General features: G+C 48.5%; 1 protein-coding gene across 3 annotated transcripts in view; it reads left to right on the top strand.

Moving 5' to 3' along the window:
• Window positions 1-25,360, top strand: part of RNF123 (ring finger protein 123) — a 1,600,675-nt gene that overhangs the window by 367,333 nt on the left and 1,207,982 nt on the right. For all 3 annotated transcript variants that reach the window (XM_078661207.1, XM_078661208.1, XM_078661206.1), the window contains exon 15: window positions 24,950-25,023. In XM_078661207.1, coding sequence (XP_078517333.1) covers window positions 24,950-25,023 — 74 coding nt within the window. The remainder of the gene's footprint in view (window positions 1-24,949; window positions 25,024-25,360) is intronic.

Genomic DNA, 25,360 nt, shown 5'->3' with positions numbered 1-25,360 from the left:
GGCTCATTCTACGAGAGCTAAATCATCAACCTCAGCGTTGGCTAGAGGTGTGCCTGTTGAGGATATTTGTAGAGCGGCAACTTGGTCTTCCCTCCACACATTCGCGAAGCATTACTGCTTGGATTCCGAGGTGAGGAGGGAAGGTCATTTTGCACGCTCTGTCCTCCAGGATTTCCTGGTCTAGAAGAGTGGACACCCTCCTCCGGGAGTGGGGACTGCTGTGGGACTCTATTCACAAGGTGAGGAATCCACACGGCAGATGTATCCATCAGAAGAACAAGTTACTTACCTTCGGTAACGCTTTTTCTGGTAGATACTATATCTGCCTGTGGATTCCTCACTGACCCACCCGCCTCCCCGTTGTCCACTCTTCTATGCCAGAGTTTCTATAATGTATTATTTTATTGTCAAGGAGTTGTTTATTTCAAATGTTTTATTGCATTTGCTTCACACTGTGTGTGTTACCTTGATTTCTGTTCTGCGTATACTGTGTATATGTCTACTGTCATCGGTCCGTCCGTGTGCCTCGAAGGCACGGAAAAAAGGGCGGAACTGATGTCATCACGCCGGCGTGGGCCTATTATAGGCGTCGGTGACGTCAGCGGAGTCTCGAGCGGTGCCGTGCCTCTGTGACGTCCGGATCCACGTCGGCGCGAAGCTACAAAAAGAATTTCCGAATGTTGCTGACGCAAGGGGATATTCACAAGGTGAGGAATCCACAGGCAGATATAGTATCTACCAGAAAAAGTGTTACCGAAGGTAAGTAACTTGTTCATTTCTTCTACTGTTAAACACTTACGGAATATTTCCTTTCACCATTATATTGACTCTCTCAACCAATCTGTTTGCTCTACAAAGCCTCGCAACTGTGCTTAATTCCATACTTGTTTTGTAAAACCTTTCCTCATGAACAATCCTCTCAAAACATAAATGCAAATAGCTGTTGGCACGTACCTCGAAAGTTGACCTTGAAACACTTTGAATGGACATCTGTAACTACCACAGCCTAACCTTCACTTTAGCTCAGAGCCTCCAAACGATCTAAGTCCAAACTGTCTTTCCTCCATGGCTTACCTGGACCTTCTGTGTGCTAAAAATCAGCTGCAAACTTTGAGCCTCTTCTCTCCCTCCTTAATATCCAGTTGTGTGATTTGATCAACAACCGCTTGCCACCAAAGATTGGCCTTAACTAATTTCTTTGTTAAGGTTATTAAAATGTTCTTCATGTGCTATACTAATGATTCTTTCACGTAGTCCATCTTGTAGTACAACCTATTGCAACACATTGCTGTCTGCCCCTTGACAGCAGCTTAGTCATACAAATTACTGAATTCACATGACTTTCCACTTCAGTTATCTTTTTTTTTTTTTTACACATCTTGCAACCCTTCATCATTGTCGTTATCGCCCACCTAATGATCCTTGAAATCAGCCCATACCTCCTTTCTATCATATCCTAGATTCTGGCCACCCGTAGCACGCTCACTCTCTTATTTATTTAACATCTTATCGATGTCTTCTTATCGTATCAGTAACCTAGACAAACACTGTTTCATTTTAATTTGCTGTCCTGTTGTATTATCCACCATGTACTTATACTCTTGAAAATACTCCCCAGACATAAGTCCTAAAAAATTCAACACCCAACGTAGCTGCCATTCTGTCCTTCTTGTTCACTGAATATTTCCTCTGAACTATGGTGAGAGTCCAGGAAGCAAAAGCAGCCAGTTTCTCTGTCTGATCATGAATTTGGAACAGCAGAACAACCAGACCAATGGTACGAACATCCATAATCAGTCGTCTTCCTTGGGGTATCAAACTGAGTTAATATCTTAGCTTTGATGACTTTGTCCATTTATTGTCAGCGTACCTTAGTTGAACCTCACACCACTCAAATGCCTTTACTTTGTGCAACAGCTTATGCAGAATTTGTTTTTTCTCTGCAAAATCCCTAACCACTTATTCGTAGTATTCTAGGAGGCCCATAAGGGCCCAAAATTGATTCTTGCCTGTCAGTGATAGAGCAAAAACCTGCCTTAAACAGGGCAGCTCTTGGTCTCACCCCATTGACCATGATGGTGTATCCCAAGTATTCCCGCTTCTCCTACAAGAGCCACAATTACTATTAGCTTAATATCAAACCCATCTTAGCCAACTTGTTCAGTACTCATCCTAAAACCACATTGTGTTCCTCTATGCTCTTCCCCCAAACAACAATTTATTTTCTTGAAAACAAAGATAACATTGGGCTAACTTACCTTTCAAGGTTTTGCAGCATGTAAATTGAGATACGTTTCCTTGGTTATGAATGCTCTTTGCGAAATTGACTACCTAATCTCGTGATCTGGTGATACGCACCCTTCAAATCCAGTCTTATTGCTATCTACTGTGCTAGACATCATTTTCTAGGCTGTATCTGGAGAGCAGTCTTGAAATGACATGTGAATGAGAACCAATTCAAACTGGTTCCAAAGCCTTACACACTTGGATCCAAATCCCTTATCTGGAAAATGTTTATGAAAGTGGAACCCAATTCACCCCACTTTATTCCAGTCCATGTTCTTCTGGGCCAAGGAAGGGAGTGCTCCACCAAATACTTGGTGAGCTGCTGTACAACCAAGGCTACTATCTGCCCGACAGCCAATCACCCAGAACTGGTGGGATATCACTGGAAGTCAACATTTTCTGCTGGCGAATCTGCCTAAAAGCCTGCCTACCTGCTGAAAAAGGAAAGGAGTGTTCAAGGTCCAGCAGGTGGAGAGACTGAACAGAATATAAAGCCCAGTGTGTTCCCGGTGTGAGGTAAACCCAGAGAAAGCTGATGTCTATGAGAGTGAGCCAGTGGTAACCTGTGCTGTGAGGGATTCCCAGTCTCTACGCAGTTCAAGATCAAGTTATGCAAGATTATACCAGAGTCTGTTTTCCTTTCTTGTCCAAGCAGCCTACTGTGGGCTCACGACACTGGTGTTACTGCTGCCGACTTAAAGAGAAAAGCCACACCACCACCGAAGCAGCAAGCCCTGATTGACCTGGAGACCTTAACTGTTCCATTGACACCACATGGTGGGATTCAGCTGCCTCTAGGCCACAACTGCTAATGCTATTAGCCTGTCTGTAGCCGCCACTGCTGAAGACAGATACTGAATCACAGTTCCACATTTCCTAGTCCATCCTGCAAACCTTTTCCTGAGATAGGGTGTCACTGCGACCCCTGTGAAAGAAGAGTCATTGATGTGAGGGCGAGTGCGCAACCTGCATTTGTCATACACTGTAGGGCTTAGCCTGCCCTTGGCAATGAGAGACTAAGGAACATCGACAAGTCTACACACCTGTTATGAGACTGTTTGCTAAAGAAATGAATAACACATTGTACTGAGTTGTCCCTGAACCAGTGAGATTAGTTGAGTCATCTGCACCATAACCTAATCCCTGCCTAAGATCTTAGTGCATTTTATATAGTAATAGCAGATATCAACCATAACTGAAAGGGGCATGGTTACCGGGAAGGAGGGAAGTGTTGCTCCTTACTATTGGAATGCACATTATGACAACCCTCTATAAATAACCTATTGGAACAGTGTGTAGTATTTCATTCTGCTGTGAGATGAAAGTACTTTTTTCCATAAAAGATGAGCACTGAACTGGACATTACGTTATTGTGTCTGTTGGTTGGCTGTTAAGTTCTGATATCTTTCCTCCCACACTACTTCCCTGAGAAGTCTGACTGCTTGCCCTCCTAACCATGAGTCAAATGCTGAAAGGGTGATTCTTGGCCTTGTTAATGGAGCCAAAGTAGGACAGATTTTAGGACACCAATGGCAAACAAACACAACCTCCACGGTCCGGCCTGCTGTATCCCCTGCCTACACTATGACCTCCAAAGAGGGTCTGGCAGACCAGCACAACCTGTCACTTTGGTTCTGCAACACCAAATACAACTCCAAGCCCAACAACAAATGTTGCCGTATACGTTAGATGGCTGTCAGAGAGCAGGAAGCCAAACTCAACATGCCTAAACACAAGAAAAGAGTTTGGTGTGGCTCAAAGTTTCGACGTTGCGCCTGGGTATGTTCACTGTTTTCCAATAAGTCCAGGACTCCGTTGAATTACTCTTTTCGTCAGTGTGTCGGGCACAGTACAGAGGCTGTGTATTTTGAAAATATAGGTCAATGAGATTCAATGGGCGACTTTACACTGTCTGTCCATCATTCGGAGAATGGTATTAAGGTAAAGGGGGGAATTGAGGGTTTGTGACAGCAAGAAAGAGAAGTTATTTTGTTCTGTGAGCCCTACAAAACTTTGTCCTGATCACAAAAAATGTATTTTAGCACCTAATCCTGCTGAGGTCTTCGATTTTGCTGTTGGGAAAAGTAAGGCAACCCTACTGACTGAAATTCTTCAGTTTGAACATTGACTTCTGAGCTCTTAATGTCTTTTAACAAGGCCATGACTTCTAACTTCAGATTTCTTACCTTGAATATTCCTCCGACATCAGACTCCTGAATAGAGAAAATCTTGAGCAGTACATCTTCATGCCGGTAGGTGGCATTGATCGGCTTGGGTGCATTGCCCACTCCAGAAGTGACTTGCACGGTGCCTGTATAGGCACCACTGCAGTGCGCGAACATCAGTTCTTTTCTTTCCGCGCCATCAGCGCAGATCCTGAGAGAGCTATCTTAGGCCATTTTTTGGACAGTTTTTCCGACGTTTTGTCGAATCTCTTTGAGCTTTGCTTCCAGTGTGCCATAGGCATGTTCTTTAAAAAATCTGTGGGGTTTAAATCCAGTGGAGTCTGTGCCAGACAGTTGTCTGTGACAGACCCCCACCCAGCACCTCAACTTAGAGAGTCTGGTTGTCTAGGACCCCACGTCCAAGCTCAACCCTGGGTCATTCCTTACCACACCACCAGCTAGGGAATCCAAGAGGCTGGACACCTTTGGCAAAAGGATGTTCCCTCTGACCAGACTTCCACTGTGGTCCGTAAACATTGCATTCCTCTTTGGCTGAAATTCCTACACAGTCTGGAATTCGTTTGCACAAGTGCTGCCCATGGTCTCGGAAGAGGCCCGAGCCATCATGACCCAGGCGGAAAACATGCAATGTCAGAGCTTCCACAGCGGCTCTCTCTCGGAAGCGTATTACGGCTCAAGAGAACTTCAGGCTTCCCATATGCTTTTCACCAGATACCACTTCTACCTACAGTTCTAAAGAAGTTGAGGAAGGACCGGGCACAAGTCATTCTTGTGATTCTGGATTGAACATGGAGAGTATGGTATCCCAAACTCCTGAGTATTAGAACAGGTTCTCTGTTCAGGCTGCCCCATCTGGAGGATCTCCTGTTGCAGCAACAGCACAGGTTCCTGCACCCAAAACTGTGCACTCTCTGCCTTCATGCATGGGGATTGAGAGTCGGCAGTTGAGAGTGTTTGATCTTCCTTCAATGGTCTGTGAATTCATTCTGGCAGCCAGGAATCGCTCAGCTAAGACTGTATACACCTGCCGTTAGCAAAAGTTTATGGCTTGGTATACTATCCAAAATGTTGAACGCCTCTCTGCACCTTTGTCCGTACTGGTGGTGTTTGTTCTATTGTTAAATAACTTTCAACCAAATCAGCTTTATTGTGACTGTCCAATCACCCCTGCCTGTTTAAGTCACCTGTTGGGACTTGTTTCCTGAAAGTACTCCAACATGTGGTTCAGCCGAAAACCTCCATTATGCCACACTCGGAGCTTAATCTTGTTTTAACATGTTTGAGGTGCTTGTCCTTCGAGCCCTTCCACAGCTGCCCTTTGTTTGTTAATCATCAAACCGGTTTTCGTGGTGACCATTACATCAGTCAGGAGGGTTAGCAAACTTTAGACACTCTATGCACCCTCCAAACACCAATTTCTATCCAGACAAACTGGTCCTGCAGACCTGCGCCTCTTTTCTACTGAAGATAGTGACACACTTACATGTCAGCCAAAGCATGACACTGCTGACCTTCTTTGCTTCTCCCCATCCTACTAAGGCGGAGGAAAGACTCCATCCAATGGACCCAAAAAGAGTATTGTCTTTCTACATCAATTGTACTAGAGGACACCAGGTTAACTTCATTGCGTTCTCTGGAGCAAACAAATGGGAAGCCAAGCAGAAACTGGACAACTTGTGACGGATTGTGCTCTGCATTAAGATCTGCTGCACACTGACTGAGACTCCATGATGGCTTGTGAGCTTATTCTGTCAATGTCAAGGCTGCTACCTCTGTGTTAGCTCATGGAGTCCCTGTTCTGGACATCTGTTGGACTTCAACTTGGTAATCTTTGCACATATTTACCAACCACAGTGCCCGCATATTCAGGCCAGTCATAAAGTGCACTTTGCCCTTGCGGTCCTCCAGGACTTCCTGGTCTGGATCTGTTCTCAGGTCTACCTCCAAGGAGGTATTGCTTTGCTATCTAGTTTAAGGTAAGGAATCTGCAGCTAGAAGTCTATATCAGATCAACAAGTTACTTGCTTTCGGTAACACCTTATCTGGTAGAGACTCTTTCTGCAGATTCCTACCATTCTCGCCGCTTCTTTGAACGGATTTTACAACTATTGTGCCCCCTGTAGGTCCTTAGTGTCTGCTCACTGGTGTATCAGAATTCTGTCGTTGCTCCATGCTTCTGGTGTGGACATGTCATGAAAAGAAGCGATGTCAGCCTGCTGGGAATGCACCTATATAGGCAACGCGCACATCGCTTCTATCTGAAAGAAACGGGTTAGTATTAGATTCCTTACCTTAGAATATCCCCAGGCATCAGACTGGATCCGGAAATTTTCACGTAGCAGTACCCATGCGAGTCAGTAGGCGTCATCCGCGGCTCCGCGTCCGTCATTGGCGTCGTAGGCGCCGTGATGACGTCGTCGGAGTACTTAGACGCCGCACTCGCACGCTGACGTCAGTTCTTCTTTTTTCCGCGCCAGCAAGCGCCGATCCGGAAAAAGTGGTACCCTTAGTCACTTTTTGTCTCACTTTTTCGATCTTTTTGATCCATTTTTCGAGTCGAACGACTCCGTAGGTGCCGGTAGGGATGCCCGAGTTCAAGCCCTGCTCCGACTGCGACCGACTGATGTCGGTTACCGACCCCCATCGCCAGTGCCTACATTGCCTGGGGCTCGACCACGATGACGAGTAGTGCCCCGACTATCGGGCCTTGACGTCGAAAGCTAGGCGGGAGCGGTCCCGTAAGTGCCTCGAGCTCCGGCAGTCGGCCCCGCGCCGTTCGATGTCCCGGTTCAGGAGGAGGTCGAGGGACCTGTCGCTGGGCCGAAGTCATCACAGCTCGTTGAGTCGTCACCACTTGTCGGGCTCCAAGTCCTAAGGTAAGAGGCACAAGAAGTCGAAGCAGCGACACCGCTCTTCTGACTCCCTCTGACGCTTGCACGATGCGGCCGGGGGTTCGGGCGACACCGCCCGCGCAGCTCCGCCGGAGCCGGAGCCGCAGGCGTCGCATCTAAGCCCACACCCTCCGGTCCCTGGGCTTAATGCGACGCCGGAGGAGATTTGTGACTTCCTCGGGGTCATAAGGACTCACTTCCCTCCGTCGCAAGTGGTCGGTGCGCCTTTGGGCCCCGCGACCCCGACTAGGGGCCTTTCCGGGTGCTTCGGCCCCGGTGCCGTCGTTAACTTCGGTCCTGACGCTGCCTGGCCCTGTCGGATCCGCCGGATCTGGGTCGCCGCTTGACGACCTCACGACCTCTCCGCTAGCGCCGACCTCCAGGGTGTCGCCCCTGACGCCATCTCTGGACGACGTCGTCCCTGATCCCTCCCTCGGTCCAGATCCGACGCCGGAGCGGCGCCGCTCGACGCCGCATCTGGCGCCGGCCGAAGACTTGTTCTTCTATGATCCGGCTCCATCCTTTGAACCTGCCTACCAGGACATGGAGTACGAAGAGGGTTGGGAGGGGTCTGAGGACCCTTTAGCACGTGAGTGTCAGTCTTATCAGGACTGGACAGAGGAGCTAGGGGAGGCCAGTGGTCTGGACACCTCCCCTGACACTGGTTTTTTCTCCCCTCCTACTGTGGCTACGGAGGAAGGGGCAGCTTATAGTGTTGTGCTGACGAGGACAGCTAAAGCCTTGGCGCTTACGCTCCCCGTCGCTACTGTGAGGCATAATATCCTCACTGAGGTCCTTAGACCGCAGGCTGCCAGCATTTTGCACGTGAGCACTTTAAATTTGAACTAGTAACGAAGAACGAGACTGACTGATTTTAATAGCCAGCTTGCACCTTGATTTTTTAACTCTGCAGCGCTATGTTTTAAATAAGGCGTCCTTTGTAAGCATTTGACAACGATTGAAATAAGTATTGTGCTTAATTTAATCTGTGCCCCTGATTACCTGCTGGACACCCGATCCGTCACGGCTTGTGCCGCTAGCACGGCGGGGTCCTTCCTCCTACAACAGCGCTTCCGGTAGCCCACACCGGTCAGCGCTCTAGACTCCCGGGAAGGCGGTCCCGCCCACTCCAGCATATAGCGGAGTGCGCTGAGCGGACTCGCCCAGACAGATGACAAAGAGATTGCTTGACTGAAAGGCAGTTCTTGCTTCGCCCGCTTTTTAACTTGTATGAATTGTAAACTTGAAACTTACAAGCCAGCATTTTGCACGTGAGCACTTTAAATTTGAACTAGTAACGAAGAACGAGACTGACTGATTTTAATAGCCAGCTTGCACCTTGATTTTTAACTGTGCTGCGCCGTGTTTTAAATAAGGCATCCTTTGTAAGCATTTGACAACGATTGAAATAAGTATTGTGCTTAATTGAATCTGTGCCCCTGATTACCTGCTGGACACCCGATCCGTCACGGCTTGTGCCGCTAGCACGGCGGGGTCCTTCCTCCTACAACAGCGCTTCCGGTAGCCCACACCGGTCAGCGCTCTAGACTCCCCGGAAGGCGGTCCCGCCCACTCCAGCATATAGCGGAGTGCGCAGAGCGGACTCGCGCAGCGACGCGCATTTACCGCGCCTAAGTCGCGCCCTGCCTGTCTGCGCCTGTCCGCGCCAGGCCGGCGACAGGCCAACTCTTTCTTGACCCCCTGATAGTCCGTCGTCAACAAACAGGTAAAAATAATATAATATTTAAAATGATTACGTACACTCGCACAGAGCTCCTGTCTCTTAACTCGATCCAGCTAGTAAACGTAGACCCTCCTACCAAACCCAGTCCTCCTCCACCACGCAAATTGCTAACATGCCTATATGGAAATGTGCGGTCGCTCCCTAAGCACGCACTAGAGATCTGGGACATACTTGATCAAGAAGCCCCGGATCTTTTCTTTATAACCGAGACCTGGCTATTAGAAACATCTGCCCCGGACATAGCGGCAGCTTTGCCCTCTGATTACAAAATAGCCAGACTAGACAGAACCTTGAGACGAGGGGGAGGGACTGCGATAATATACAAAACGGAGATTGAAATTAACATCATTGCCACACATCTAGACACCTGGGGAGAGTTTTTAATCTTCTCGCTTGCCTTCAATAGGAAGGAGTCATGGAAAGGAGCCTTGATCTACCGACCCCCAGAAACCAAAGCCAATTTTGCCACCCAGCTAGTTAACATCTTAGCACTCCACATATTAGCCTGTAAAAACTTCCTGTTAGGCGATCTCAACCACCACATGGAAAAACACGAGGACCCTTATACGGTGGAACTAATGAACAGTATTGAGTCCCTGGACCTAAGACTACTCGAAACCGACCCCACACACAAAGCGGGTCACACGCTGGACATTGTATGCACCAACTCCCAAGAAACGCATATAAATGAACTAATTCCCGTCCTATGGTCAGACCACGTAATAATTAAATTCACCATCAAAACCAATGAGCCCGCTCCTGATCACCTTAAGGAAAAAAAGATGAGCCGCCCATGGAAAAAGATCAACCTAGAAGCGTTCTCCAAAACCTTTGCACCCCCGAGAGTAAGCGAGGACATAGAGCTGGACAAGTCGGTACTAGACTTTGACTCCGCAATCAGTAAGACTCTAGACCTTATAGCCCCTAAACGCCAAATAAACTGCCCGAAAATGAAATCGCCCTGGTTCACTGATGAGTTGAAAACCACTAAACAATCTATGAGGAAAGCGGAACGACTATGGTGCAAAACAAAAAACACCGATGACAAATTACAATACAAAATTGCACATAAAGAATACATGAGCAAAATAGCCACTGCTAAGAAAACCTATCTCGGGGAAAAAATTAAAGCAACAGGAAATTCACAGAAAGAACTCTATTCTATCGTAAAAGAGTTCTCTAACCCCCTTGCCTGCCAAAAGGTCGCACAGGAGTCTCAGGACTGGGCTGACAAATTAGCTATCTATTTCAAAGATAAAATAAATATAATTCATGAATCATTCCCCACAGAAACAGGCACAACAAGTGAAGTATGCCACGCAGCCCTCTACACCACAAACCCCATGAAGCAGAACCTATCTGACTTTGGAACAATTTCTGAGGACGAGGTAGCTGACAAGCTAAAAAAAGCTAAATCTGGATCTCCTAAAGACCAAGCGTCCGCCCAGATCTTAGCAAAACTAGCACCCGCCCTGGTTCCCATACTAACATCTATTTTTAATGCGTCCCTAACACGCGTCCCCTTCCCCACTCTCTGGAAAGAAGCCATTGTTAGGCCAATCCTGAAGAAAAATAACGCAGACCCCAAGCAACCGATAAATTACCGCCCCATATCTCTGTTACCACTTTTCGGTAAAACGATGGAATTCATTATCAACGCAAAGCTAGTCAAATACCTGGAAGGACATACGCTCTTGGACTCCTCGCAGTCAGGATTCAGAGCTTCCTACAGCACAGAGACTGCACTGATAGAGGTGATGGACAACGTTCGGCTGGCGCTGGACTCCAAACAGTCGGCTATCCTCATTCTGCTAGACCTCTCGGCGGCCTTCGACACCATATCCCACAGAGTCCTATTAAAGCGACTGGCGGGGATAGGTGTCGAAGGCCAAGCCCTAGGTTGGATCCAAAGCTATCTTGCGGGGCGAAGCTCCAGAGTCAAATCAGCACCTTTTTCATCAATGGCGATCGATAACGATAAGGGAGTGCCCCAGGGCTCAATTTTTAGCCCGACTCTATTTAATATTTACGTATCACCATTGGCCAAAATAATCAGGGACTTCGGCTTCGGCACAGTGTCGTACGCCGACGACACTCAAATCCTCATAACCCTTGGCCCTGACCCATCAGAGACAAGAGTGAGATTTAGGAATTGCATGTTAGAGATAAAGGCCTGGATGACCAATAACTTCCTGATGCTGAATACAGGCAAAACCGAAATAATGCTTTTCGGCGCTGCTAAATCCATCTGGTCTCAGGAGTGGTGGCCTCAGGAACTCGGACCTTGCCCATCCCCGAAAAGCACCGTTCGGAACTTGGGCATCACCCTAGACGACAAGCTGACCATGGCACCCCACATAAACAAACAGGTCCATACCTGCATAGGCCTTATGAGAAGCCTAAGGAAAATATTCAAATGGCTACCCCTACCTTACCGTAAAACACTGATACAAGGCCTAATCACCAGCTGCCTGGATTATGGTAATGCACTTTTGGCAGATGCGAATGAAGGTATACTAACTAAACTGCAGACACTCCAAAATGCAGCAGCTAGACTGACTCTTGACCTGCCCCCACGCACTCCCTCTGCCCCATGCCTGAAGAAACTGCACTGGCTCCCAGTCAGAAAACGCATAAGGTTCAAGATCTGCTGCTTAGTGCACAAATCAATATATGGACAGGGCCCCAAATATCTAAAAAAACAAACTTCAGGGATACTGCCCGGAAAGAACACTGCGCTCTTCAAACAAAAATCTCCTAAAAATACCAAGAGTACGAACTGTTCGAAATGGAGATAGGAGCTTCTCGAAGGTTGGCCCTACGGCATGGAACTCCCTGCCTATGGCCTTAAGATCCAACCAGAATCATAAAATCTTCCGGAGAGAACTCAAAACACTACTATTTAAGGCACTGGCGTAATACCCCTTTTTTCTGCATCTCCCAAACCCTCGGTCAGCGCTATGAGACCGAATGGTGATATGTGCGCTTTACAAAAATAAAATACATACATACATACTCCCTCCCCTTCAAGGCGACCCCTCCAGCCATTCCACCGCAGTACCACCGCATGTCGGGGGATCACTTGCAACTCCTGCAGGAGGAAGTTACGGCCCTCTTGGCCAAGGGGGCCATCGAGCGCGTTCCTGGGCCAGAGGTAGGGTGTGGTTGCTATTCCCACTACTTTCTGGTTCCCAAGAAAGGCAAAGGGGGCCTACGTCCTATCTTGGACCTCAGGAATGTCAACGGCTTCCTCCGGATGGAGAAGTTCAAGATGCTGACTTTGGCTCAGGTCTTAGCTACCCTGGACCCAGGAGACTGGATGGTAGCGTTGGACTTGCAGGATGCGTACTTCCACATCCCCATCCTGCTGGCCCACCGGCGCTACCTGCTGTTCACGGTAGGCCACGAGCACTTTCAGTTTACCGTGCTCCCCTTCGGCCTTACCAGCGCCCCACAGGTGTTTACGAAGGTGATGGCGGTGGTCGCAGCTCATCTGCACAGGTTAGGAGTTTCAGTCTTCCCCTACCTCGACGACTGGTTGTTGAAGGCGGGCTCGCCCCAGACAGTCGTCAGCCACCTCATACTACGGCCGAACTCCTACACCAGCTGGGGTTCTCCAACAATGTGCCGAAGTCGCACCTGTGCCCCTCTCAGAAGCTCCTCTTCATCGGAGCGGTCCTAGGCTCTGCGCAGTTTCGGGCTTATCCTCCCAAACAGCGGGTTCGGGATATTCAGGCTCTGATTCCGATCTTTCAGCCATTATCCCGAGTCTCAGTCAGGTTGACGCTGCGGCGTCTGGGGCTGATGGCCTCCTGCATCCTTCTGGTGCATCACGCCAGGTGGCGGATGCGGGCTCTGCAGTGGGACCTGAAGTTTCAGTGGGCCCAGCATCAGGGCACCTTGTCCGACATTGTCTTGATCTCGGAGGACACTGCAAGACAGTTGCAGTGGTGGCTCGAGGACCGCGATTGGATCAGCGGCAGATCCCTCTCCCTTACCCAACTGGAGCACGTAGTTGTGACGGACGAGTCTCTTCAGGGCTGGGGAGGCCACTTGGGAGAGGCGGAGATCAGAGGCCTCTGGCCTCCGGCGGAGTCCCGGCTCCACATCAACCTTCTGGAGCTGCGGGCGATCCGGCTTGCACTGAAAGCATTTCTCCCCTCTGTCCGGGGGAGTGCAGTGCAGGTGTTCACGGACAACACCACCGCCATGTGGTACTGCAACAAACAGGGCTGGGTGGGGTCGTGGACCCTATGCCAGGAGGCTCTGCACTTCTGGCAGTGGCTGGAACATCAGGGCGTGACCCTGGTGGTTCAACACCTGGCAGGTTCCCTGAACGCCAGGGTGGACGAACTCAGCCGTCGGTGCATGATGGATCACGAATGGCGTCTGAACTCGGACGTGGCGCAAGGCCTCTTTCAGCAGTGGGGAGAGCCTTGGTTAGATCTATTCGCCACAGAAGAGAACGCACAATGTCATCAGTTCTGCGCGTTGGAATTTCCAAAGCGGCACTCGCTCGGCGACGCTTTTCGTTGCGAGTGGAGCTGCGGTCTGTTGTACACCTTTCCGCCTATACCACTTCTACCCAGAGTGCTGAAGAAGATTAGGCGTGACCGGGTCCAAGTTATCCTTGTGGCTCCAGACTGGGCATGAAGATACTGGTATCCCGAGCTACTCCGCATGTCAGTCGATCCTCCGATTCGTCTGCCTCTTCAGAAGGACCTTCTGTCGCAGCAGCAGGGGACGGTCCTCCACCCAAACCCGAACCCGAGACTTGCCTCCTGAAGTCTGTGATGTGATTCTGGCAGCCAGGCGTCCCTCCACAAAAACGGTATACGCCTGCAGGTGGAACAGATTTGTGGCATGGTGCACAGCAAAGGCTGTGGATCCACTCTCTGCCCCTCTTTCTGAGGTTCTCCTCTTTCTTCACTCTCTTGCCCAGCAGGGCTCTGCTCTGGGCACTATCAAGGGCTATCTTTCGGCCATTTCTCAGCCCTCTTTGTTCAAGTCCTCGGTTGTAAATAGGTTTTTGAAGGGCATCACTCATATGTTCCCTCCTGTTCCTTTCGTGATGCCTCAGTGGGACTTGAACCTTGTTCTCACCTTTCTGATGTGCGCTCCCTTCGAGCCACTTCATAACTGTCCTCTTCGTCTTCTTATCCTTAAGACTGCTTTCCTGGTTGCATCACCTCTGCCAGGAGAATGAGTGAGCTCCAGGCTCTTTCTTCCAAACCTCCTTTCCTTTCTGTCCATCCAGACAAGGTTGTGTTGCGTACACGTCCCTCTTTCCTGCCCAAGGTAGTCACAGTCTTCCACATCGGGCAGTCTATCACCTTGCCCACCTTCTTTCCGCCTCCCCATCCCTCGAAAGAGGAAGAGAGGCACCACCGTCTGGACCCAAAACGTGCGCTCTCCTTCTACCTTGATCACACACGTCGGTTCCGGGTGGATGACCAACTCTTTGTTGGTTACGTGGGCGAATATGGGTAACGCCGGAGCTGAAAATATTCGCCATGGGACTTCTAGACATTATCAAAAGTGATGTCTTTCATCAGATAAAATGGCTCTCTGGAATTAGAGCGGTTCTCAGAGAGCTGGGTCTGGTGGAGACATGGGAAGACCCAACCAACGCTATATTTCCCTCGGAAAAGGCTATTAAGGGATTTACTGGGAGATGATATTCTCGAAACTTTTCAGGACCATTCCCCCACTTTCATTAATGGGGGTGTTTATGGAGTTCAAGGATGAGACTCGTTTTGAGACATTCTGGGACGACATAACGAAGCCACTGGATAGAAAGCTCTATTTCCAACTGAGAATCGGTAGCATACCTGTTAGATCTTTCACATCCAGATGGTCTAATGGTGGAAGCACCTCTTGCCCATCTTGCCTAGATCCCAAAGAAACAGTTAGTCATCTACTCTTTGTGTGTCCGGCCTACTCTGCTCCGCGCAGAATTTGGCTGCGACCCATGGCTAAACTGTTGGGTACTTGGAGTGGAATTGTGGCTGCTAGAATCATCTGTACAAACCCAAACCCTGTAATATATATAGCTGTGGCGAAATTTTTAGGATGGGCCTGGATTATTAGAAACAAAAATGTAAAGGGATAGGCTCTTGATAATGCACTCTCTACCTGAATACTTGATGTATTTTAATATGATGATTTTATAATATTGTCCCTTTGCAGGACATCTGTCAGGCAGCTACATGGGCCTTTCTGCACACGTTCGCTAGACACTACTGCCTGGACAGCCAAGTCCGGAGAGATGGGTTTTTCTGCCGTTCCGTTCTCCAGGACTTTCTGGTGTGATTATTGGTTCGCAGACCCACCACCGGGGTTGGTATTGCTGGAGTATCTATTCTAAGGTAAGGAATTGAATACTAACCTGTTTCTTTCCGATGCACGAGTTACTTACCTTCGATAACGATATATCTGTAAGAAACAGTAGTTAGTATTAGATTCCTTACCGACCCACCCATCCTCCCCGTTCTGCGAACCGATATCTAGGGTTAAGGTTAAGGTCATCCCTTTCAGGGCTCTAGTTTCATGGCACCAGTGTTGGTTTTTATCATGGCTCTGCGTTTTCTTCCGCGGAAAAGCTGTGTATAAGAACTGACGTCAGCGCGCGAGGGCTGCGTCTAAGTACTCCGACGACGTCATCACGGCGCCGACGACGGCCGCGGAGCCGCGGACGACGCCTACCGACGCGCATGGGTACTGCTACGCAAAAATTTATGGATCCAGTCTGACGCCTGGGGATATTCTAAGGTAAGGAATCTAATACTAACTACTGTTTCTTACAGATATATCGTTACCGAAGGTAAGTAACTTGTGCGACGGAGGTGAAGCTGGCACGGACCTGATTGATGCCCCTTACCAGCACGCGGAGCACTGCTGAAACCTTTCTGGATCCAGTCTGATGCCCCAAGTACATTTTAAGTTAAGGAATCTGCAATTAAGTAGAGTCTCTACCAGATAAGGTGTTACAGAAGGTAAGTAACTTGTTCTTCCAAACCTTGTTCTGCTGCCTCAGGGAGCTGCCCAGTTGCTTGGATCCACAGATGTGCACCATGAGGACCCAGTCTTCCTGAAGCAGCATCCAACTCCTTAGATCCCAGTCTTGCAGGCCTCAGCTAGTAAAGTAAATCCAAATGCTTTCCCTCCTGCTTCACCGGAGAGACTCCTAAAGGACTGATGCTTTGGGCAGCGCTGATCTTGTTGGACCTCAGCGCTGCCTTTGATACGGTATCACACGCCATCCTTTTCTATCGTCTGGAGGCAGCAGGAGTGACTGGGAGGGCGCTGGAGTGGTTTAGGTCTTTCTTAACTGACAGATCTTTTCGGGTGTCGGCCCCTCTGTTTCTGTCACAATCCCATTCCATCGGACAGGGGGACCCACAGGGCTCCGCATTAAGCCCCTCTCTGTTTAATCTATATGTACAGCCTTTGGCTGCTGTTGCTAAAAGATGGGATCTAACGATGGTGTCCTATGCGGACGATACCCAGCTGGTTATCACCTTAGCTGAGGGATCATCGGGAGCAGCCACCAGATTCAGAGAGGGGATGACAGCCATAGCACAATGGATGACAGAGAATTGTCTACAGCTCAACGCGAGTAAGATCGAGGTTTTGGTGGTTGGAAAGAATGCCACTCATTGGAACAAGGACTGGTGGCCAGCATCCCTTGGCCCTATGCCATCGCCTAAATTGGCGGTAAAAAATCTTGGGATCTGGATGGATTCCACTCTTAGCTTCCAGACCCATACTAAGAGAGCTGCGGCCACCTGTGTTGGCCTACTAAGGGGCCTTAAACCGCTTCTGAAATTCTTTGATCTGGCAGTGCGGCAACTTATTGTGCAGTCCACAATACTATCCCGCCTGGACTATGCTAGCTCCCTGCTTCTAGGAGCAAACAAAGCAGAGACTCGGTGCCTGCAACGAGTTCAGAATTCTGCTGCCAGAGCGCTAGTGGGTCTCCCTCGCCACTGCTCAGTTGCGGCTACGATTCAAGGACTTCACTGGCTTCGGGTCGACAAGCGAATTCAGTTTAAAACTCTTTGCTTGTCGTTCAAAATCCTGAAGTCCAATAGCCCTAAGCTACTCTGTGGTCTGCTGAGTCCATATGTGCCACATCGAACACTGCGCTCCTGCGGACAGCACTTGGCGATTGCGCCACGCTTTACTCGTGTTAGGGCTGGCGGATCCTCGTTTAGGTACTTAGCTGCTAAATTGTGTAATTCCTTGCCATTACATCTCCGGGTCATGGATGACCTGCTTGCCTTTCGGAAGGCTATTAAAACTTTTCTGTTCTCATCTGTATAGGACTTGACTGTCACACCCGTGCAGCTCTCTCTGGAAAATTTTTGTGGTTCAGGTCTGACAGCGCCGGGACGCCCCTTTGCTGGGGCAGCTGTGCGCTCTAGAAATCATTTAACATAACAACATAACAAAAGAGTATTTTTCCTCCATGAATCTTGCTCGCCTTTCCTTTAATGCTCTTTGTAGGAAGGTAGATCCCTGACTATGGTTGCCCCCAACTTTTTGCCTGGTGTTTTGCTGGTTTTCTGACTTAGTTGACCTGGGGCCCTGCTATTCAGGACCCCAGGCCTACTGCTCTCTCTGTAAAATGGATTCCATGTACCGTAGGTACATATCTAACTGGATACTGAGTCTCCTTATCAGTCCCTGTACAGTGTACCTTAGGTACCCAGGGCATAGGTGTACCCAGGGCCTACCAGGGGCTGCAGCATGTATTATGCCACCCCTGGCTGGCCATCCAAATCTGACACAACTGGCTGCACGACAGCTGGGGCAAGGTGGTGTAATCACCCTTTGCTTTAGATTTAGTATACCTATATCTAACCCTAAAATAAACACATGTATTCCTATCAGTCACTCCTATGGCAGGCCTTATCAATCCTGAAGGCAGAGTGCTTGGAATAATGTGAGATGGTGCTCTGGCATGAGCTGAGCCCGTTTGCAGCTTGCGGAACCAAGTCCTAATAGCTGTTCCATGATAACGCATACCATATACTCTTAAGTGCATTATAATCCTCGCGGTTATATGCCAACTCTGGTATCGCTTTATCAAAACATGTCGAGTAAGGTGTCATACGAATTGGAATACTAACCCCTCGCCAATTCTGGCGACGGGGTTAGAATTCCACCCTTCTAGAGGGACACGACATGTATGTAGCTGTAACCCCGGTTAAAGTTAACTCAAGCCTCAGCTCCACAAAATGGATGCTGCCACCGAGACACAAGTCTGCCCTCTTGCTGCTGGGAGTCCTTCCAGCAACGGAGGCCTGGACAAAGGGTTTCCTGTCAGGGGCGGTGCCAGCACCATCCCAGACAGGATTTTGTGTATCCCAGGTAGGCAGGGCTTTAGAGGAAGGTGACTGCAAGTGGCACCCCGGTGCTCACTATGCATAGGCCGGCTTGAACCAGTTCCAGGGGCACTCCAGCCCCTGATCTGGGGAAAAGCCCGGCAAAGGAGAGGGGTGTAACCACCCCCCTCCTAGTCCCACCCAAAGGGCAGGACTTAGTCGCGTGCCAGCCCCCTTTCCCAGGATAAAGGTAGGAGCAGGCCCCCTTCCAAATCAGATCATCTTTGAATCCTGAAACTACTTTCCACGAAAGGAACTCAAGACTTCTTCCTAAGATTTCTCCCTTGTGACTAAGGAGTAGTCACCCTGCAGCAGCAGGCACCAACCAAGCATCGCGGTCTGCTGTAAGTCTCCTCACCGGATCAAGACTGCCCAGCTCGACGAGAACCGGCTTCCCTGGCACCTCTGACCTCTACCTGCATCATCAGCCCAGCTGTGATTCGTGGGTGTGACGAGACCTCGAGGGACCGGCCATCTTCCAAGACTGCACGACGCTTGACCAGCACGACTACCGAGTGACCCTCGACCGAGTGCTTTGGGGTAAGAGAAGCCCCAACCCTGAGCAGCTCCAGCACCGAAGTCCAGCCCCCTTGCATCCACGAGATCTGCGTGGGGCCCTTCTGCTCTTTGCTGCTCACCGCGTTGTCCAGGTCACTTGCCCGTTGGCTAGTGGCCCTCCTGACGACGAACTTCGACGACAACACCGCTGGTCTGGTTGCTCCAGACTGGCCCTTGCTTCCCTCCATCAGAGAAGTACCCTGGACCCTCCTGGTCCACTCCAGACGCCATTTTAAGTCCACCGCGTGGGCTTGCATTTGCCAAGACTTGTTGCCCCAATCCCGGGTCCAGCGACGTCTACAGCAGATACCACCGTGGGACAGCTCGCCCCTCCATCCTGGTCGCCGACAACGCCTCCTGGTCCGAGAGACTGCAGAGCCCAGCGTCGCCCACTCACCTGGTCGAGGTGACTTTGCCCGGTGCCATCCTGGTGCCCATCTAATCATTGGCTAGTGATTCAGAACTTGGTCCCCTCTGCTTACAGGTATCCATCTTCACTGATCCAGGCTTGGATCACCACGAACTTCTTCACTGGTCTCCTGCCAGCAACTTCTATCTTCAGGCTCCATAGACTGCAACGAGGATCTCCGACGTCTTTTCAGCCCTATGCAGCCGCAGCCCCTGGGCTAGGTAACCTGAGCATTTCGGTGCTCCAGCATAGTCTTACTATCTAAGTGTCAGGATCCACTGTCGTTTCATCTCTACTTAGTCGGGTTCGCCCAAGAACACTAACTTTGCTTTTACTAGCCTCCATAGACTTTTTCCCGCCTTACGCGTGAGAGTTCCCACTCTGCACACGACGTCCCTAGGCCTCCTGCTTGTAATCTAAAGGTTCAGTAGTCCAGTCCTAGCGATTCTAAAGCCTATGAGAATAGTACTTACCTGCTAGTAATTTCGCATTCCACTTGTTTAGTATATGGTTTTTCGTGCCCCTCGGGCATTTGTGTAAATTGTGCGACTTGAAGTATTTTCGTAAGAGTTTTGTTGTGTGCTTAGCTCCCTGACTCATAAAGAGTTCAGGGTAGTCTTGTTATAAATAAATATCTGTTTATTTTCATAACAACTTGTGTGGTGTCCTTTCACTTGGTGTTCAAGGGGTAAATGTGATGGTAAAACAGCTGGCTTAACACGCCCTCTAGAGTTTAGCCTAAAGACTGCACGTGTCCATGCTGCTAGGATAGCTGGTCTATCAGGTTGACTTACAACCAGACATCAATAAGGGTTGTTTGGATTGATACAAAGTGTTCCCTAGAATAGTGAACATTATATATCAGGCCAACTTCTCACACTCTGCTTCTCTTGGGCTACTACACTCATGTCCTCTTTGCCATAGGGAGCGAGATGTTGCCTATTCTCCCTAAGGACATTAAGAACTTGTTTGCCCAGCCTATACATGTTGGCATGGACAGTACCCGGGTCAAATGGGTAACATCTGTGTTGATAACGGATTCCCCACATTGGAAGGGTAAATTGGATGCTAAGGCTTATCTACTTGACCTCAGTAAGGCCTCACAGCCATTATTAGTTTATCCCCTAAAATGGGTCCTAACAAGCAGATTTTGGTGCTTAATGCGCCAACATCCTTGTGTCCCAGTATTTTTAGGGGCTTTTCCTCCCTTAAATTCCAATAGCTTTGGCCTGCCCAAATTTAAATAGGCATGTGTTTATCGTACCGTGTATGATAAATGCAAATTTCATAATTTATTGACGAGACATAAGTACTTAAACTGAATTCTGTTTTTAATTGCCAACCAGTGTAACTAATACAAAATAGGATTGATATGATTTTAATCTTTAGACCTCTGCCACAATGCAAGCAGCTGAATTCTTTACTATCTGCAACCTTCTAACAAGTTGCAAGGGCATTTCCAGATAAAGAACATTGGGTTATTTGAGCCGAAAACCGTTCAAGGCTCATGCCACCAAGTACTTATTCTCTAACTCTAGGTAGAGTATGCAAAATTGCACAGTTGAGGACCGCAATCAAACACTGTTGATGTGCAGTTAATGACACCTGTTCCGCCATAAAAGGTTGTGCGTCTGTTTTTTCTGTCATGCTGTTTCAAACTAGGTCCTCTTATCTTATGTTACTGATGTGTCTGGACTACTAAGGGTAGAGAATGACACAGTGATGTGGGATGGATTTGTATACCAAATTGTTCTGGTCAGGCCACAGTTTCATCTAAGGAAACAATTACAGGAGTTGACCTGTTAACCCAGATGAGACCGGGTAAAGTTTGTAACAAAACAACAATGTCTCAACTGGAAATCATTTAACAAGGGCAATTAAAAATAGTAGTGTATATCACAAGGGACAGGAGTAAAAGAAGAGAAGGAGACCCCAACGGAAATGGTACAGTGATCAATTTATTCATCCCAAATTTAAAATACTGATTGTATATAAGTTTATTATATCATTGACCACGTTCACGCTGATACTTTCTCACCCCTGTGTCACTGCTCCGTCACTTGTCACCAGCATGCCCAGTGCTCACTCGTGTGTTCTGGTCACCATACATTTAATTGTACCATAGTGCTGTTATAACTACCTTCAAATAATACTTGTTTCACTTTACCATTTCCGTTGTGGTCTCCTTCTCTTATTTTACTCCCGTCCCTTGTGATATACTACTACGCTACTTGATAAATCGAGATAATTGATCAGTGTAGGAAGATAGGAAGGTAGGATCTGATTGCCTGGTGTTTTGCTGTCTTTTGACTAGTCTGACTAGGATCCTACTAATCAGGACCCCAATCTATCTGCTTTCTCCTAAATTGGTTTTGTTATGTACATGGGTACACTCCAGATTGGATACTGGGGTACCCTTGTCAGTCCCTAGTATATGGTACACTTGTACCCAGGGCCTAGGTACCCCACAGGTCTCCCATGGGCTGAAGCATTTATTTTGCCACCCATGAGAGGCCATGCAAAATGGAACTACAGGCCTGCCATTGCAGCCTGTGTAAAATGGTGCATGCTCCACTTGCATTAGATATGTGTTTACTATATCTATAGGTCACTGCACTTAAAACCTATGAGTCACCCCTATAGCAGGCCTTGACAATCCTGAAGGCAGGGTGCTGAGTTTGAAGGGAGAGGGTGCCCCTGCATGAGCAGAGCACCCCTGCAGCCTTCGGAGACCATTCTCCCGGATTGCCGGTGACGCAGCCAGACATATAGGTAGAGGTGCATTTAATGCTTGAGTAAAATGCTATCTCGAAAACAACTGCAAAAACCATGACATGTTTGGTATCAAACACCTTGGACTCATACCTCCACACCGGTACTCGGTGTGGGAGGTATGATTCCACCCTTCAGAAGCAAGCTTAGTGGGGGTCCCTGGTCTTCCCGGTACCAGCCTTCTCGACCCAGACAGCACACAATGGTTGCTGCTGACCAGAGACACATTTCTGCCTTCCTACTGCTGAGCCAAGCTCGAGCAGAGGAAGGCAGCACAATAGGCATCCTGTCACAGGGAGGTGTCACCACCTCTCAGACAGGATTTATTGTTTTGGAGCTGGGTTGGTGCACTACCAGCATGCCTGAAAGTCTGCACGAGGGGCACATTTGGTGTCCCTGTGCATAGTCCAGTTCAAACCAGTCCCATGGCGCAAAACTGGACAAAGGACGTGGGAGTAGCCTCCCCCCTGTCCTGACCCTCCCCTGGGAGGGTCCCCTGAATCTGTCCAACCCTCTTCCGTGGGCACAAAAGGGCTTACCTGGCTGTAGGACCCTAAATTCGATGTGGACAAGATTCTGATCAAGAAACCACTGACCTTCGACTGTCTGGACACTCTGGACTTCGATTGGGCGCGACTTCGTCTTCCTCTCCATCCAAAGCATCGTCTGTGCACCATTCAGACTCCGTTCAGGACCTGTGGAGCATCAAGAACAACCGACGTATCTCCCTTTGGGTGAAGAAGTTACTCCCCTGCGTTTGCAGGCACCGTAACACAACTGATCGGTCTGCTGATCCTGAGCTCCTGCGGACTCTGATGGCTCCAGCAACACAGGAGGTGGCTTCCTACGTTCCTTTAGTTCGATCTGCCCTCTTACCAAGTTTGAGGCCAGTATCCCTCGTGGGGAACGAATAACCAGAACACCTGTGCACCGCGTATATTTGCAAGTGCATATGTTTGTTGGCGTTCCCCAACCAAGTGCATTGGGCTATTGATAGCCCCAACCTCTGCGCACATTTCATACAAAGGATTTCGGCAGCATTGCAAACTGTGCCCTGTAAGCTGTAGTTTTGTGTAACTGCTAGAGGTCCACTCGCGACTCCTGTGCCTTCGCCCTGTGGGCCCATTTAAGGGGGTACACTGATTTTCATGGGCTCCCCTGGTTGCTCCAGGCCTACCCTGACTCCCCTTGCTGTGGTGAGTCAACTGGTCTTTGCTGGGCCAGACCATGACCTTCCTCGACCTTCTTCGTGGGTTGCCGCTGCCAAGGCTTGTTAATGATCCTGCCAGACACCGACCCCTCAGAACTCAACCTCCTTCGTGGGACAGCTCGTATCCGGCTCCTGGTCATCCTCGACGTCTCCTGGTCCCTGCAGCTGTAGAGTCAAGATCTCCAACTTCACACCTGAAGCACCCGACATTGAGTGGCATTTGTCGACCGAGGCCCTGGCCACTCCTGAGAGACCCAGACTCTGTCCCCTCTGCTTTCAGGTTCCTTCCTTCAAGAATCCACCTGTGCGTTTCACCGGACACTTTTCTTTTTTTCCAACAGTGGCATTTCTTTGAAGACTCCAATTGAGAACGACTGCGGTTTCCGACGCCACTTCAACCCTATGCACCTGGCTTCCCTGGGATAGGAAACTCCGGTCCTTCGGTATCCACTGGTGGGATGACTCTCCAACCTTCTATGTTCCAAAGGGTTTCCTCGTAATCCACTGGGAAGGGTCCTTAAACTTGAAAATTGCAACCCCGACTCTCCCATTGAATTGCACGTAGCACGCAGTTGTGATCTCACACACTGCACCCATCCTCCGTGGGGTCCCTACTTACTCACCTTGGGTGGTTCCTTGGGGTCCCAGCGATTCTACATCCTCTAGACACTGTCTCGACTCGAGGTTGTTATACCACTATTTTAGTATATGGTTTGGTCTCCCCATGGAGCCCACTGTGTATTAGTGCTACTTACAATTTGTTTTTGTGCTACAGTATTGTGTGTTTTGTGTTAATCTGTGAGTAGCAGATACGGTGAGGTATTTAAGGTGTGTTATAATAATAAATATATATTCTTATAACTACTGTGTGGTTCACCTTTATTTAATTAATACAATAAGATTGCATTCTGGTGAAACAAGCTGCTTAACATTTCTTCAAGACTAAGCCTGAAGGCTGCTCCCCACAGCTACCACTTGGATAGCTTTCTAAGGTTATCTTTGACCTCTTAAATCACCATATGGGTTGTTTGAATCGATGCAAGGTGCCCACTTTAACTAGTAGACATCATATACCAGGCCAACGTCTCACAATCCGTTTCTTTTTTGTATTTACATTCTACAAGTTTCTGTTATTTGGATTTTTAAAATAACTTGCTGTCTTCTTTTCTGGGGCATGATTGGTCTTGCTTGTAGCTCTTGAACTCCATGGTCGGCACGCTTGTGTTCTTAATATGGGCTTATTTGCTTTCCTGATTATGTATCCTACCCTGTCTTTTAAGTCTATACTTGTTTCTTATACTGGGTACTTTGGATTTCTTTATTAACTTCTGGCCTCTACATTTGTGTAATTTTCAAAATCCTACTTTCCTACCAAGCATAAAAGTGGGTTTTCATTTATTGAAATCGCAAAGGCTGTATTCTGATATCAGGTTATACTGCATTACATTTTTCAATAGGCAAATCAGGTTTAATGTAAACTATAAATTATCCTCTTTCTTTTCAGATTCACTACCTCCGTCTGACCATCGCTATCCTGAAGCATGAGAAGTCCCGAAAGTTTCTGCTCAACAATGTGCTGTATCCTTTATTTTTTCACTTTATTAGGATAATGCCAAAATACAGTGCCATTGTTGGGACCAGAGATGCCTCTTGTCATTCCTAAATGTTTTCTTTCCCTTTAGGAGATGGTCCATCGTTCTAAATTCAAGGCTACTGAGAAAACAATGTGCAGTCTGTTTTCCTTTATTATCTCTATTGCTTTATTCACTCTTTGACCACCTAAATGTTCACCACCAAAATGCAAATTGATTGTACAACCGTATACTGTACCTCACTCCACGCCCCTTTATACCTCTCCACTGTATGCTATTCCACCACTGTACACTATTCCACTCTATGCCGCTCCACTCTATGC

This window comes from Lissotriton helveticus, chromosome 9 (genome assembly GCF_964261635.1).
Source record: "Lissotriton helveticus chromosome 9, aLisHel1.1, whole genome shotgun sequence".
In the NCBI taxonomy this organism is placed as follows: domain Eukaryota; kingdom Metazoa; phylum Chordata; class Amphibia; order Caudata; family Salamandridae; genus Lissotriton; species Lissotriton helveticus.
This window is presented reverse-complemented; position numbering and strand designations above follow the sequence as displayed.